Source organism: Dermochelys coriacea, chromosome 15 (assembly GCF_009764565.3).
Source record: "Dermochelys coriacea isolate rDerCor1 chromosome 15, rDerCor1.pri.v4, whole genome shotgun sequence".
Classification (NCBI taxonomy): domain Eukaryota; kingdom Metazoa; phylum Chordata; order Testudines; family Dermochelyidae; genus Dermochelys; species Dermochelys coriacea.
The window spans coordinates 30,073,444-30,090,492 of NC_050082.1; the positions used below are offsets into that span (position 1 = coordinate 30,073,444).

Sequence of the window (17,049 nt, forward strand, 5' to 3'; positions counted from 1 at the left end):
CCAACTGTATGTCTCTAGCGCTGCTGAAATGCAGCCATCTCTGAGGCAGAAGGGAAAGCCACCTGTGTTCTGCAGACCTAATTCTAATCTTCCTTATGCAGTGTGACTCAATGGCGCTACTCCAGATTTACACCAGAGTCACCGAGATTAGAATCTGGTCTGTAGCTTTGTTTTGCATCCTGGCACAGAAAGCACTGGAAAGTACTAGGTTTACATGTCAGTCTCCTCCTTGTCCTAACACACATCACACCACAACCATCTCTGCCCCACTTTGCGCTCTCGGCGCTATGTTTAAAGCATTACATACACAGCTTTCTCTTTCTGCTGAAAGTAATGACTTTGGCAACAGTAGACATTTACTGTTGGTTTGAAAGGCCCAGTTATTTATTGTGCACGCAGCCAGCTGACTTCAGCAATTTTTGTACTTCTAACCGTGGGGCGGGGATGTCAGTTTGTTTCAGGGATAAAGTCTCTGGCTCCAAAAATCCTGAAGCAGGGCTGGCGGTCGCATTCTTTGAAAGCGAGGGTCTAGGGCCTGGCCTGAGTTCGGCTGATGCGTGCAAACTCTAAATCTCCTGGCCAACACACCCAACAAAGCAGGCTGCTCCAAATGTGAAAGCTAATGAAATAATTCTGCAGCTGGGGGTTTAGCAAGACAATGGCTGCTGGGGATCAGCTGACCTTGGTTTTCATTGAGCTTTTATCCGGCATTTTCCCTTTGTAGCATGCTTTAACTGTTTTGTAAATAGTTTTGGCACCATTCTGCTGAGGTGCAGTATAAATTCTGCTGCTCGGCTGCAGCCCCTTCACTGGCTCAAGCGGGTACTGGTATAACTGGTAAGAATTTTCTATTTATTGTCCTTCTTTTGGTTTTGGTTTTGTTTCCACTGCAATCCAAAGCCGCATGTCTGAAGACCAACCTAATAGCATTAATAGCATTAATGCAATAAAGAGATGCCCAGCACTGTACGGGGGTGTATGTCCAGGAGGGTGAATAAGAGAGGATACCAATGTTTTGGTCGCATACAGCAACAGTGATTTCATGACTGGTCAGGAGCCTGACCCTTATTTAATTGAATTTTAGCAGGTATCACTTGTTTCACATAACTTTGAGCCTACTCAAATGTGGTGGCTTTGAAAATTCCTCGTGTTTGACCATTACTGGGCACGAGTTCCTTTCAGGGGAGACTGTCCTGGGCGGGGCAGAGAAGGACGCACTGCCGCTCCATCCTGCTCAACGATGCTGTGTGCCACACACCATCAGCAGCTCCATTGGTGCCAACCAGGGAAGCTGGGATTGATCTTTCCTGGACACACAGTCCCGGCTGCCCTGCAGGTTAGGATCTCCCTGGGGTTTAAATTGCTGAGGTGGGTGGTGGAGAAAGCTTCACAAACTTGAACTGCTTCAGCCAAGCCCTTAAATGTTTAGGCAAAGCCCATGTGGCTCACCCCTTCTGCATTGTTGTTAATATTGTTTGGGACAAAATTTGGAGGGTCTCATGCAAGCTTTCCTCAGGCCAACTGCAAGTCGATTCCCCTTGATTTCACTGGGAGTTTGCCTGCGTAAGGACTGGCCAGCAGCTGAAGGGGCTCTGAGCTGAACTCCCAACTGAAACCAATGGAGACTTTGTAATGCTTGATGGCGCAAGATGGGCCTGGACTGGTTTTTGGCCCCATACCAAAGCAAGTCAGTGCACAGATTGTCACCTTCCGTACTCTGCCATGGAGCCAGAGACTCATGTCTGAAGAATACAGGACTCTGGCTGATGTGGTACGAAGGCTGGAGAGTCCTACAGGGCAAAGCCAGTCCACTCCCGCCCCCGTACCGGGGTCCCGCTACACTGCCCTTGTGACTCTAAGGTGGTGTATTTTAGCACACTTGCCTTTGTTGGGCAAGCACTAATTATGTTTATACAGAACCAATGCTATAAAAGGCACTTGCCTCCAGCCTTTTCATAGCATCCAGGGAGCCGCAGTTTGTAGTTTTTGCTCCCACCACGATCCCTTTGCAGCTGGTTTGTACGGTCTCTCTCCCCGCTTCGGATGAGTCATTGTATTCTATGCAAGCCCAGAGCTTTAGCACAAATTCCAGCACCAGGGAATTCTTCCCATCACAGAGATACAGTTCAGATGGGTGAAGGAGGCCCTCCCCCACCACTGGGCCTGCTCCACCCGGATTCAAGGGAAACCGTGCTTAGAAGCCCCCAGTGTTGGTAATTCCAGTGGGTTCCTCGGGTGTTTATTGGCCAATCAAGTGAAGGGAGAGGCTCGCCGCAGAGCACTGGGCTGGGAGGGATGGGTGCGGGTGTACAAACCCAAACAGGATTCTGGTTATAATGATCAAGACCAACGTTTAACCGTTTGAGTTTCCCTCCCAGGTGCTCAGTTTCACAATGGCGTCAGACCATCAGATGCCAGCCTCTAAACAACAGCAAAGCAGCTCCAAGGTCAGTGCGTGCTTCTCTTAATGCTGAGCAGTGAGTGCTCTGTGCGGTAGCTGGGTTTGTACCGCGATATGGTCCCAAGAAGCATAAACGAGGGTATGCGTAAAAATGTGTGTGCACATATCCATTACCCCAATTTCGTGCATGCCAGGAGGTGCTTTCCCCTCTTTGAGGGAGCAGGCTGGAATATGAACGGATGAGCTGCTTAGAACGCCTTCCCCTAAGCAGCAGCTGCTTGCCCTTGTACCTAAAAATCCCCTCTGCCTTTCATATAGCAGCTAGGAATGTTGTAGTGACCTTGCAGCCGGGAGGCTAGGCAGTGACCTCTTAGCCCTAGTGCCATCCCATAAGCAGCTGCTTAGCATTCATGGCAGCACCAAATGCCATCACCTCCTCCCCACACAGAGGCTCTCCTCCAGGATGCAAGAATCCAGAGCTGTGGGACAAAATAAAGAGGCTTCCCCACTCCAGCTGCTCCCAGTTCAGTAGTAAGCAGCTTTCCAAGCCTTCCCTGTGTTGTTGGGGCCTCATAGGAAAGCATGAGAGCAAGTGACCTATTGAACAGCCATTCCTAAGCGGGGGACCCCCAAAGGAAAATATATAAATCCTGCAAATTTAGAGCCAAAGCCTCTGCATGAACTGCAGCAGTGCTTTGCAAAAAGTAATTCCTAAACCTGCCTGTACATAAGGAAATGAAACAGTGCCCCAAGATTAGCTGTCTTTGAGCCCGGTACTGTGTCAAACATTTCCTTTGATCTGTATACTGATGGATCTGACTTGTCAGAGCCAGGAGAAATACCAGGAAGGGGGATTTTCAGGAGGCTTGGGGGGGGGCAGGGTAAGGTGGTGTCAGAACTATTCAGTGTTGCTAATTCTTGTGAATTTATTGTAAGTCTCCCAGGGGTATTTGGTGTTTACTTTTAAGGCCCCAGCTCCTGGAGTCTTGGCTCTGGGACCCTCCCACCTCACAGGGTCCTAGAGACCGGGCTCCAGCATGAGCCCAAATGTCTACACCACCATTATACAGTACCTTAGCCCGAGTCAGCTGGCATGGGCCAACCACCAGTGTCTCATTGCAGCCTAGGAAAAGGTGGGACCTCATGTATTAGAAAAGGGATCGAGTCCTGTATGTGCGAGGGGGAAAGCCCCAACCTCACATTATTCTCATCTTGGGACCCAGGGACTCTGTTTGTGAACTCTGACTTCGGGGTGACAATCCTGCTCAAGTCGGCAGGTACCTTTCCCTCATTCGGGGCCTGATCCACCCCCTACAGAAGTGGTTGGAATGGATGCCATTGGCTTCAGTGGAGCTGGCTCAGCCCTCATCCTGTTTCGGGTGCAGACACCACAGATTTTCCTCTCTCTGCTCCACTGACCCACAAATGTGTGCTGACCGGACAGAGCCCAGCTCGCCGGACGACGTGTTAGTATGTAACGCCCACCCCTAAGCCCCGGGCTCTGTCGCTGGGGCTTGAATCGCTTTGGCAAGGAAAGATTGCCACAGTTGGAGTAGATCTGTGACTTGAAAGCCAATTGTTGAGGACGCTCAGCCAAATTTGAAAACCCAGCCATAGCCGGTAATTTCATTGCGAACTCTGGGCTCAGCACAGGGCACCTGGGTGCTGGGAGGATGTGGCTGAGTTGGGGAATTCAGAGAAGAGCTACAAAAATGACTGAGGTCCATGGTAAATGGGCTAAGTGATGCCTGCTCTGAGTTCACGAAAGAAAATGATGTTGGACTGGGGCTGAATTTGGCCCAAGTTTTATAATAACCATCAAAGAGACATAGAACACTCTGCAGGGACCAAGACCAAGGAGCGGGCTCTTTGGGGTAGTTTGTAACTCAGAGAAATGGAAGAAACCAAAGTTTAGGATGGGTATCCAGAGCCCTCCCCCAGGGCCATGCTGGGAGTCACTTGGCACTTTTAAAGGAGCCTGGGCCAAACACTTGAAGATGCAGGGAAGACTCTTGACCTGCCTGAGGGATGTGGGCTGAATGGACTGGTGTAAATGGTGCTTTTCCAGCTCTAACCTCCACCATCCCAGGTGCAAACAGAATCGATGGAGCTGCCAGAGTCTCTCCTCCCTACACTGGCGAAGAGAAATCACAAGGGAATGTACTGTAGGGAACAGTCCTGCACTGACCCCTGTGCTCGCGGGCAGGATGGATGGCAGGGGTTCAACTCCCCTTTTCTAAGCTGCTGTTCTCCTCTCTCTCTCTCTCTCTGGGTGTCAGATTGTCGTCTTTGAGCAAGAGAATTTCCAAGGTCGCTGCCATGAACTTAATGCAGCTTGTTCCAATTTGAAGGAGGCGGGAATGGAGAAAGTTGGCTCCATCCTAGTACACTCTGGACCGTATGTATCTTGCATGTGGGATGGTGGGAATGGAAGCACTTGGGTGAGTCTGGGCCAGTAGATGTGTCAGACAGGGGAGGTTGTGATAGTGACTTTGAAACAACTGTTCAGCATAAAACAAGATCAGCTGAAGAAGTAAGTTACTGAATGGACGTCCCGTCCCTGTCCCCCTAACCCCACCCGGGCTTCCCCAGCTGGGAGAGGTCCTAGCGGTTGAACCCGGGTGGAGTTATGGAAAGAAATCCCTGAACACCTCCTAGGCTGACAGATGCTGGGCCAGACTCAGCCCTCGTTGATGTCCTCGTGAACTTATTTACTCCAATGACCTCACACGGGTGGAGCTCTGCACCCAGTTGGCTGGCAGTTCTCTCTTTCGCTCTCTCTCTGTGCCAGGAGCATACATAAGGCTCGTGTGTGGGTCAGGAACAGGATCTCTCTAAATCTGTATAACATCCCTGTTCCGTAGATCCCTGGGACAGCTCCTGTTGTGGGGGGCAGGGTGGGGCTGCTGGGCAGGCTTTGTGTTATTTGGGGAGCCAGGATACAGTGGGCTGGCTGCCAACTCATGCTCCATGCTGGTGGTGCTGGTTCTGATGAATGTCTATGCACTGTGTCTGCCAGAATTTGGCCCATAAAGTCAAAGTAACAATATGGAATGAGCTGGACCAATCAGCAGAGTCACAGGTGCCTGGCATGCTTAAAAGGAGAGATTTGCAGGCTCTACCATACATAGACTTATTCCTCACTTGCATTTTAACATAGAGAACAAGTGCACTTCAGTTTCTTGATAACATCATGACATGTTAGGTCTTTCAAGTTCATTATTTCTACACAGCTGGAACAATAATTCACAATGACCAGGAAATGATGTCCTCTGAACTTGCCTATATCTGCAGCTAGTCTCTTCCATGGTCTCTCTGGTAGAGGTGTTTGTATGCTGTATGGCTCAGTATTGTCTCTGAAGTCGATTTGTATTTGATCTCCTTCCCAAAGTCCAGTATTGCCAAATATTCCATTGACTTCTACCTTTTCACTAGGCTTGTCATGGCTGCCACTGAGAAAGTTGTTGGTCTTTGATCCTTTGATCCAATACACTCTGAATGCAAAGTTTTTGTCTTTGTATGTTGTTTCCATGGTGAACTGGCCCATGTAGATCAGAATCTCTCCAGGGCTAGTCAGAGCTGAGCCAGGTGACTTCAGCTCTGGGGGGGCTTGAAGGTGATTGTAAGTCCCTTTTGAGATGACTGTGATGTCAGCTCCTGAGTCAATAGTCTTGCTGTGAATATTCAGTTTCATCACCAGGCAGGTTCTGTGTCATTTTGATAGATCCCAGAAACAGTGACTCTGGATTATCTGTAATATGAGTCAACTCCCTGACATCTTTGGTGTGGCAAATAGCTGCAAAATGTCCATATTTCATGCATTTATTACACCGTGTGCCTCTGGCTGGACATGCATCATATCTTGGGATGTGACTTTTTCCACATCTTGTGAACGTAGATTGGAATTTGTTCCTTTTAGCCTGGGAGTTCTCTGCTCACCTCAGGAGTCTTATAGTAATGGCTTTAAGCACTCAGGCTGCATCTGTTAAAAGCTTCTAAGGTAGCTTCTTGTTTTTCAGGTTTGGCAAGTTGCTCTTGGTTTTGCTGTCTCACCAGCTCAGACAGCTTTGCTTTCAATATAGTTGGGACTATGGTTAAAACTCTCTTCAGTTGTAATTGCTGTGAGAGGTTTTTGTCTGTTAACCCAATAACCAGCCTGTTTCTGATATTTTCATGTTTTGCATTCTCCCAAATCACAGTTTTCAGCCAATGTATGCAGAGCTCTTACAAAACATTCAACATTTTCCCCTGGTTCTTGAATTCTCTGGTAAAAACATGCTTTCATAAATCACATATAACGTATGCATCAGACATAGACAGAACCCTTTCATAGTCATCTTTGTGACTGTCTATAGCAAAGTCAAAATATTTAAATATGTGCTCTGTCTACTTCCCCATAGTACTAATTAAAGAAGATACTTCTATATCTCGAGTTGCTTTGTGGAGGTTGATAGCAATGCAAAATCTTGCAAAACATTGTTTCATATGTCTATTATGAAGGTTTGTCAAAGCTGAAGTTCTCTGGGGCACTGAAGAGTGGCAGATTGATGAGATCCTGCAACCTTTGTTGCTTTGTTCCTTGGGTTTGCAACTGTTGTAGCTGTTTTACTTCTGTTTCTGTTCTTAGTTTACTTCTGACACCATGTCATTCTTCCGTACCAGATATGGCCTGGTTACAGAGCTTACATACACACCAGATGTGTTCATCATATGATCCTTTAATGTCCTGTTGGGTGTAGCTAAGATTAGCTTAAATAAGGTATTTTACACACTTTGCCACATTGTGGCAGAACAGTATAATACCACTTAGCTTTTAATTTAGAGACACACCCAGTATAGTAAATAAATAACCAGGAAGCCAATTGATTCCTCCAGGCAAACACCAAAAGGGTTGTTTCTCTGGCCACCTGATGAGGACTTTGGGGATGGTTCAGAAATGGAGGTTTCTGGTGCATTGCCCATCTATCTCCAATGTTTGTACTCTGTTCTTTTCCAGCTGGGTTGGCTACGAACAGGCAAATGGCAAAGGGGAGCAGTTTGTGTTTGAAAAGGGCGAGTATCCCCGCTGGGATTCCTGGACCAACAGCCGGAGGAGCGACACCATTGGCACCCTGAGACCCATCAAAGTGGTGAGAGTGCTTGTGTCAGACTCCTGTCAGTATAATCTGGTCAGGCAAAGACCTGATCATGAGCCTTTTCTGGGATCCCCTCAGACTGAGAACTGGAGCCAAAATCCTGGACAAAACCAGCTGTTCTGAACTTTTCAAAAAGACAAGTCACTGTGTCCTCAAATGCCTGCAGCTCCTGCAGTCGCCATATTTGTGAATATAGCTATGCACAGATCTCCACTGAAAAGTTGTATGTCCACAGGAAAATAAGAAATGTCCTACTAGGTCGGACCAGGGGCTATCTAGGCCAGTGTCATGTCTCTGACAGTGGCCAATGCCAGATGATTCAGAGGAAGGTCTGAGGGAACCCTAGAATGAACAGTTATGGGGTAACCTGCCACTTCCGAAATTTGTTGGTGAACGGCTAAGGATGATCACTATACAGGTCTGCTCACAGTCAGCATTCCACCTCCTGTGAGCAGGCAAAGCTCCTCCTGACTAGGCTGACCTGGGCCCACTCTCTATGCACTTGAATTTTGTTTGGAGGCTTGAGCCATCTTCTCCGACTTCCTGATAACTTCCCTGGAAGGTGCCTGGCCTCATTGCTAACACTGACCCCGCATCTCTCCTATCTTCAGGACAGCCAGGAACACAAGATCGTCCTCTATGAAAACCCCAGCTTCACTGGCAAGAAGATTGAGATAATAGATGATGATGTGCCCAGCTTCCATGCTCATGGTTACCAGGAGAAAGTGTCATCTGTACGGGTGCAAAGTGGCACGTAAGTACCTGGGACGGTGGGTCCACATGACCCTGTTAGGATCTGGGCACTGGAGTCTTCTTTGCCCTGCACTTGCAATCTTGGAACTGAGGATCAGAATCATTGATTGCATCAACTTCTGGCCCTAGAGCCCGAATTGTCTCCAGTTTAAGGCATCGCCATAACAACACCCTAACCAGGTGGTTAGACTCCAGGCACAACTGCTGTCCTGCAGTCAGCATCTCTGCTGCTCAGCCCTCTGCCCTGGGCCTGGAGCTGAGCAGAAGAACACATGTTGCTAGATGGGGCTGGAGAATAAATAACCTTTTGCCCTGATGCACGGAGCCTCATGAGGCCAGTGAGGTGTGTGAGGAGGCCAGGATCAAGTGCCCTAGCCAGGTGGAGTAGGGCAGGAAGGAAGCTCCCAAGCTGGGTCAGCCCCAAGGTGGTGGCTCCTCTGGGTTCGGGAAGCCCTTTCACTCAGAGGCTTTGAAGAAAGCTTTAATGGCTCTAAAGCAGAGGGCAGTGCTGGCTGACGCCGTGGTGCTAGTGAGAGCCCTTGGGGCACATCGCCTTGCCCCGGCCAGGCCAGGGACAGAGTTCGATTCACCACCCACAGGGGCGGGCTTGCCTGTGTGGGAGGAGACACTGGGTGCTGTCCCGGCTGGGTTTCTCTGACACTTGGGTTCTCCCAGTCTCTGACTTGGCTGGTTTTCCCTTTGCAGCTGGGTCGGATACCAGTACCCTGGCTACAGAGGCTACCAGTACCTGTTTGAAAAGGGGGACTATAAGGACAGCTCAGAGTTTGGTGCCCAGCACCCCCAGATTCAATCCGTCAGGCGCATCCGGGATATGCAGTGGCACCAGCGAGGGGCCTTTCACCCCACCAACTGAAGCCCCTCCCGCCTCCTGAGTGTCCAGAGGAGAAGGAAACTGGAACCAGTTTTATGTGACCTGCTGCTGTTTCCCAGGGGCCTCGCTCTCCCTCATGCCGCTGCGTGAGGAATGCTGCTCTGGTGCTGAAGCACCCGAATAAAGCTTTGAGTTTCAAACGCTCGATCGAGTCAGGCACCTCTTTTCTTGGGGCGGCGGGGCCGTCAGACACTTGAAATGATTCTCTGAGTTTGCGCTGGGGGACGTGCTGGCAGGGGGCTGCTAGTTCTGAGCTCCTCAGAGCCCATGTGCTCCTCTGGGACCCCAGGGTGTGGAGTGGAGGCCCAGCATTAACACAGGGCAAAGACACTTGTCATTACTTCTCCCCACCCCCGCACTGAGAGTCAGGTCAGTCCCCCTGCCCCCAACCCCAACCCCTGGGCAGTAGTGACTGAAAATTAAGAATTAAAGGCATGGAGCCCAAACCCCAGGCCTCAGCCAGCAGGAATAAGGCAGGAAACCAAGAGCTTACAGCAATTCCCTCCGGGGTCTGAGCTACTGAATTCAGCAGGAACTGTGGTTTGTCCAGGACTCTGCAGACTGACCGGCCTGCGCAATGCCTTCGGACCATTCTGGTGTTTGGCCTGCCCCGGTTTGGGCCCGAACGCCCTGCCATGGGGCCTCAGAGTGGTACAGCAGCTTGGTTGCTGCTGCGTTTTTGTGCATTTCAGTAGGAAGAGAGTCAGCCACCCCTAGAACGACTCTGGAGCATCTTCCTGCTAGCTAGTGCCATAGATCAGCAAGCTGGGGTTGGAAGGTAGGTCAGATTCACCCAGGCCATTGATGTTAGGGGCTGCACAAGGGAGGAATTTTGCCCTGTCAGTCAGTTACCCTAGTAATGAAATCACTTTGCATTAACGAATACTATGAAGTCGAGATGACTAACCCCTTTAGTGGCTCCCTCAGAAAGTGCAGCCAAACATGGAATAATGTAGAATCACTCCTTGCTTGTGTTCCACGGAGGTTTTGTACACCCTGGATGCAGTCTCAGCCATTCTGTGTCTCACTATCTCTCCCTGTTTCAGAGTAGCAGCCGTGTTAGTCTGTATTCGCAAAAAGAAAAGGAGGACTTGTGGCACCTTAGAGACTAACAAATTTATTAGAGCATAAGCTTTCGTGAGCTACAGCTCACTTATCTCTGTGTATTTGTTATTGCATGTCTGTTATCAAATGCAATAGAGCTTCTAAACAAACCGGGCAGGGGAGGAGGGGGGCGGCCTTTTTTCAGACCAAACTGTTTGTCCAGTTAAAGTGTAGGGATCTGTCTTTCACAGCAGAGTAAGAGCCACAGATAGATTCAGGAACCAGGCAGTTCTCGGCAGCTGTGTTATCTAAAGCAAGGAGTCTGGCTTCTGGACTCCTGGGTTCTCGTTCTGGGTCTGCCACTGGCCTTAGACAACTAACTTAATCTCTTTGGGCCTTTCTCATCTGCCATTGGTCACAGGACCAAAATAATAATTACCTGCTTCACTGGGGTGCTGTGAGACTTATCTGAAGCTTGTGCAGGCATCTGTAGAAGTGCAGAGGAGTGTTGTTAATAGCAAGAGCTATAAAAGCTCTCCAGAGTTCCTCCTGGACATAGTACCAGCCCAGGATGTTCTGAACTAACCCACATGCCCTGGGTGTTGTGTGGGGCAAGGCGTCCGGATAGTCAGCCCCCTGCTCCCTGGCTTTTGTCTGATGCTTTACAAGCTTTTTGTAGACTAACTGTTCCATGCAGTCTTTGCTCAAGAAGCCAGATTCTCTGGGTGGCCACTGTGTGTCACCTCAGCCTCACCCAAAGCTGCTTAATGTGACATTACCATTTAGATGTTATTAAGAGCCTGGCCCAGTTCAACACAGTATCCCACCATCCCGTCACTAGCGACCGAGGGTGGTGTTTGGGATTTGGGTTTTACTTGCTGCCTTCCCCCAGCTGAAGGGAAAACCCGAAGAGCTGATTGAAGCTGTCTGTAAAGCTGGGCTCCCAGTAGCAGTGTAAACGCTAAGTGATTCCATTGGCTCCTTGCTGTCCCTGCAGACTGGGGGGCTGGGGGCCGAAGGGGGTGAAGTGCTGTGTATGAGATCGCATCATGTCTGTTAGAATGGAGAACATGGTCTTTGGGAGATGACTGGGTGGGGGGAATGAGGAGGAGGAATGGAAGGGAGCTGCTTCAGATTGTTGCTGCATTTTCACATGACCAAGTGGCAATTTCCAGAAGAGAGCTGCGCTCTGGAAAAGGGGAAATTGGGACCACAGCAAGAAAGCCCCATAGTCTAAAAAGAATTAAGGCAGCACATTCCTATAGCTTGAATTGCTCTTAAAATGCCAGCATATTCTTCCGGTAACTGGAACACAGACAGCCCCATTCAGAGGTTGTGTAAAACCTCCCCACTTCTAGCTACTCACCCACCGTGCTGATGTCTAAAATGGTGTAATTTATACACTGAGCAGCCAGAAGAAGGGGCTAAATTGAAACCAATTCCATCCAGCAATAAAATCCACCTCCTAATACCTGCAACTACTGCCATTGCATGCAAACTTCACCCACTCACACTGCCTTAGCCATCAGCCATATGGGTGTAAGTATAGCACAAAGGGGATTTAACTTACATTACCTCTGAACGTGGCCCTCCGTCCCTTGAGGTGGGGGTGAGGGGGTGGAGGCTGCTGAGCAGACTGTCACAGTATCCCAGAGATCAGGCGCCATCTCTGCATACATCCTGCACCACTGGATCTCTCAGTGTCTGAGTTCCTGGTATGGGCTGCAGGAGTTAAGAACTCACTCACTGCTGTGCTTGGATCTGAATTCTGAACACATGTAGTAGTCGGATTCCGGCGTTTGCCCTGAGGGCTGGGAACACGTTAGGTTAGGCATGTGGGTGTTTTTAACTAGTGACAATGTGGTCAGTTGTCCTCCAAGCCAAAATGGCCAGGAATTTGTGTCCACCACTGAGGCAAAAATGACCAATGAAACTTTGTGGAAGGGCCATCCCAGTGTCCTGAGTGTTGGTACAAATGTCAGATTGGTGCTTGGAACATTGAAACAACTCAAGCCGTCCTAGTAACAAGCAGTGGAAAATCGACGTTTGAGCTCTCTCTGAGTATGCTGGCCAGGAAGCCGGGAATAGAAATGCAACAACATGTCTTTGTTCTGAGCCCCCGAAGGGGTTGCTCTGGCAAGGTGTGTCCATTGTACCTTTGCTTTATGCCTGATGGGCATTGCAGGGTTGGCGGGTGATTATTGAGTGACTTAACAGCATCTGATTCCGTACCGGCTGTGGATGTCTTATCATCACTGCTGGTACAGTCCCACCAACACCACGGCCAATGATGAAGCTCCAGATAATCCTTAATGAAACCCTGCTTTTAGTGAGGGGTTAGGAAAGGGTATAGCACCTGGGCAAGTACACTTGGGAAGTTTGGTAGCTGGCAGAACAACAGGAATAGGTAGTGACTGCTGGAATTTGTGTCTGCCAATAACATGGTGACGGCTGTCTCACTGTTCCCTCACCCAAAGGACTCACAAGCACATCTGGTACGGCCCAGATGGTTTCACAAGGACCGTTACCAATTGCGTCTGTGATAACAACCATTGGTGATCAGCAGACATGGGTGTACAAGTTCGCACTGACCATTGGTGCCTGCTGACAAAACTGCACTTCTGACTTCAACAGCCAGTTAATGGGCCAAAGTTAGACTGATTCAACCAAAAACTCCTGTTAGAGCTGAGCTACAAGAGAGCTTTCCGCTTCAAACGGCTCATGGCCATTGCAGCATTAGAGACTGAAGTCTTGTTTTCTCTGTCATCCGATGAGGAATGGCATTGTGTCAAGTCATTGGTGCTAACCACTGCCAACTCACTGCTAGAGCCAAAGCCCTTCAAATGTCAGCCATGCATCAGTGAGAAGATGCTCACAGCAGTTTGAGGACTCAGACTGTAGCCTCACTTTTTTCTTAGCTCCAGCATGTTGTTCAAGAGCATAAGCAAAGGCCGAATGCTCAGTGTTGGAATGTCATCAAGTCGCTGTGGAAGAAGCTGCAAAACTCCATAGCCTTGGTTTTAACAGATCCATTGCACAGCAGTGAAACCTACACACTGAAGAAGCAGTGGACTGACATTTTTGATTCTCATCTTTATTAGCTGCTTCACATTAAGTGGCAGGAGAAGATCAGCACTGAGGACACTGTCTCCACCAGAACGGGGTAGGTGTTCATGGCTTTCTCGGTATGGGCCTATTATCAGAAGGGAAGCTCAATGAATGGTGAAGCATAATTATCAAGGAATGCCATGACCTTGTCAAGGATTTCGTGAGTCACGGAAGCTCTGGCAGTGCAATAAGGTCACAAATGACAGGCACAGATTGAATGTCCAACTAGACCATCTTAAGGAGCTGGACAGAGATTGATCCAGGTGGCGTTTGATCTGCAAGGGGAGGTTATGTCCCGCTGGGATTTTCCAGGACAACAATGATATACAGTGGACAGTCTTGTAGCAAAAGCCAATATATTGGGGCCTGCGAATAGCCATTCTCCTTTTAATTCTCTTATCTCGGACTAAGAAAAGGAGTACTTGTGGCACCTTAGAGACTAACAAATTTATTAGAGCATAAGCTTTCGTGAGCTACAGCTCACTTCATCGGATGCATTTGGTGGAAAAAACAGAGGGGAGATTGATATACACACACAGAGAACATGAAACAATGGGTTTATCATACACACTGTAAGGAGAGTGATCACTTAAGATAAGCCATCACCAGCAGCAGGGGGGGGAAAGGAGGAAAACCTTTCAAGCTCACGAAAGCTTATGCTCTAATAAATTTGTTAGTCTCTAAGGTGCCACAAGTACTCCTTTTCTTTTTGCGAATACAGACTAACACGGCTGCTACTCTGAAACTTATCTCGGACTGTTTTTCTTAATTCAGCGAAACATCTGTTTCATGCGTCATAACAAAATTGGACTTTGTCATTCTTCTGACCTCACATGCACAATGAAACCACGGAGGCTGCTTACTCAGAGTCCTTCATCGCCTAGAAATTGGGTGGACCAAGAGTATTATTGCTAGAATTGGCCCCAGTCCTGCTGCCCTTCTCCGTGAGAGAGAGGTTGGTTCTTACGAGAGAAATGAGGCCAGAATTCCCCCGTCTTACCAGCTTGCTGTCTGTTTACTATCACACTGCTGAAGGGAGAGTCCGTTTATGGGTTACTGCTGCACTGCCAGGACACAGGCGAATCTGACGTGGGCGCCAGACAACTGCAAGCAATAACATTAGCCAGTCGAGATTTCTCACCTCCATTCCTGATTGTTTTCAGTTGTCTGACTGCAGCTGATAACCGGCGCTTGCTGGGAGCTGTCATTGACTTGCTCAGGAAAAGCTGGCTTCTACTGACCTCCGGGCCAATGGACAACTGAAGGGGTTTCTACATCCGAGACAGCAGCCTTGGGTAAGGGACAAGGAAACAGCTTAGACAAGGCTCACCCCTTTTTTCTTTTGTTCTCGCACTCCGCTTTCCATGGCGTCTCCAGGCAGCGGCCTGGGACAGGAGTGACCTTCCACACCCAGACCCTGCCTTTTCTCTTACTCACCCCGTGAAACCAACATGCACTAACCCACCTCAGCTTGGTGCCCTGCCTGGCCCAGCTTTTAGAAGGGGTAAGACATGAAAGCCGTGAAAGGGTCTGTGCCGTCTTTCAGGCTGTGAGCCCCTCGGAGCGGAGACTGCCCCAATACCCATGCCCTGTGTAGCAGCCAAAGTTCAGTGCCGTGCAATGGCCAGCCAAGGGAGACACCGGTGCTGCTGGGGCGATAGGGCAGGCCGGGTCGACAGCCTGGCTCTCGCCTCTCCTGGGCTGAACTTGGTTGTTGTATAACGAGATGAACTCAGTTCTCATTGCAGTTCTTCAAATACCTCGTCCCCAAGGCGAAATGGCCCCTTCTTGCCATGTGGTTTCACAGGTGATTGGCTTCCCCAGCTGCACTTAATACTCCCAGCATGTGACAGCAGATGGCAAGCGCTACAGAAGCGCCACTGTGGCCCTCAGCTGTTCGCTCCGTTAAGATATTTTTAAGCCATGTTCTTTAATGGCAGGCTGTGCCACTGGGGGGAGTGCGGGATCTGTGCACTTGCGCGTGTGCGAGGGATGGGGCCGCTGAGAGCGCGGGGGACTCTCAGGGGCTAAAGGAATGAAGGTGCGTTCCCGCTGGGATAGGAGGTGATAACAGGTAGGGGACCTGGAGGAAGCGGGAGGCGGGAGCCAAGGGACTGTACAATGCTCTGAGTCAAGGGATAGCAGGAAATTAGCATCATTGGCGTGGGGAAGGATCTTGAGGGAGGAGAGTCTCACTTGGCTCATTCTGTTGCCTCCGGTTTCCCTGCCTGCTGGGATGTCTCCCTTTATGTGCATACTCACTCTTCCCCTTCCAGCTGGAATGCAAAGTGCTGGAGGATTCACAGGGTGGCACCTAACAAAGGGGACAGGACAGTTGCTGATCAGTCCCAACCAGGAGTCCCCTGTTGTTGGCAAATCCACTGTTTCGTACTCAGCGGTGCCTTTGCTTTTCACTTGCTTGTGTTTCTCTCTTTGCACTGTCATGCTTGGCCTCTCTGGCCTGTCATCGCTGGCAGCGTAGACGTAGTTTTACGTTTACATTTGGGAGGTGGGGGGGGAAGGGCAGCTCCAGTCAGGCCAATGGGGACATGGAGGGGGGTGCAAATTCTGCACCTGCCCAAAGCTTGCAGTTTGGGGGGGGTGACTCCCCCTCTGCCTCCCCCCCCCAAACTATGCCCATGGTTTGCAGAGGTAAGTAACGACCACTAGCATAGTAAGCAAAAAATGACATTAACCTTTGGAAGGGAAAAGATCCCTTTAGTCCCATCTGGCTGGTTCCCAGGGGCTGGTCCTGGCTTGTTAGCCACTATGTGCCCTGTAGTACTTTGTCTGGGAGAGATTTAAAGGCAGCTCTCACCCCAGCCATTGGGAGGCGATTCCATAATAAATGTTGCTGGCCTTTGTCCGACCCACTCAGAGTGTGAAGCACATGGGTTAGTGGCAGGGCTCATGCCCCCTGCAGCGGTTCCCCCTATGCTCTGCTCCGGTGGATGAAAGCTCAGGGAACAGCGGGACCGCCTTTGATTACATGTTTGATTGTGACATTTTGGCAAAAATGACAGTAAAACAGGGAAATCCTGGCACATGATCCTCTCCACCTCCTGTTGTTCCTTGCGTAGAATGGTCGTGGGTTCCTGGGTTTTGCCCCATGAACTCATGCAGCTGTTATGTCTTGGAGCTGGTCCCCTGGTGCCTCAGAACCATTCTGCCCTGTGCAAACAAACAGCTTTGGAAATGCCCAAAGGAACAGGGCAATGTCGTGAATGAATCATTGGCCAAATGTTGCTTTGAAACGTCAGCTGTTCTTCCAGTCAATTGTACATTGGCACTTCCCTGTCTTGCTCTGGGCTTCGCATGAAAATTTGTGAATTTCTCTAAAAAGGAAGAAACTCCATTGTAGTGAGGGTGGGAGCTGGTTGCCCCAGCATGTCCCTTTGGATATGAGTTGGAGGTGCCTTTCTCACTTCAACTGGTAGAAAACAACCTTTTCCCTGAACACAATAGAAGCAGGCTGAGCTACAGAAATCTGCTGCTGCTGCCTCTCCTCTGTGTGTGAGAACAGCCACAATGATAGGAAAATCAAGAGCCGCCCCATGAACAAACTGCTCACAAGTGGAATACGTTGTGTCTGAGGAAGACTGGGAGGGAGTTGATGGACTCATTCAGAGGGGATGGTGTGAACCAGCCCTTCTTGTTTTCAGAGTCCCTTCCCTTCAGATGGACTTTCTTAGACCTGCCTGCAGCCGAGTCCCAGA

At 49.5% G+C, this 17,049-nt stretch overlaps 1 protein-coding gene across 1 annotated transcript; it reads left to right on the top strand.

Moving 5' to 3' along the window:
* The first annotated feature begins 553 nt into the window (after positions 1–553).
* CRYBB2 (crystallin beta B2) lies at positions 554–9,258 on the top strand. Its single transcript, XM_038373563.2, has 6 exons — positions 554–837; positions 2,379–2,447; positions 4,681–4,799; positions 7,398–7,530; positions 8,148–8,290; positions 8,995–9,258. The coding sequence occupies exons 2-6, from the start codon at positions 2,394–2,396 to the stop codon at positions 9,161–9,163; spliced, it is 618 nt and encodes a 205-aa protein (XP_038229491.1). The 5' UTR covers positions 554–837; positions 2,379–2,393; the 3' UTR covers positions 9,164–9,258.
* Positions 9,259–17,049: the final 7,791 nt, after the last annotated feature.

Excerpts from the sequence above, each read along its gene's own strand:
- CRYBB2 (XM_038373563.2), top strand. The coding sequence starts at position 2,394 with ATGGCGTCAGACCATCAGATGCCAGCCTCTAAACAACAGCAAAGCAGC. Across the intron at positions 7,531-8,147 it reads CCCTGAGACCCATCAAAGTG|GACAGCCAGGAACACAAGAT; the intron begins GTGAGAGTGCTT and ends TCCTATCTTCAG. Across the intron at positions 8,291-8,994 it reads GTACGGGTGCAAAGTGGCAC|CTGGGTCGGATACCAGTACC; the intron begins GTAAGTACCTGG and ends TTCCCTTTGCAG.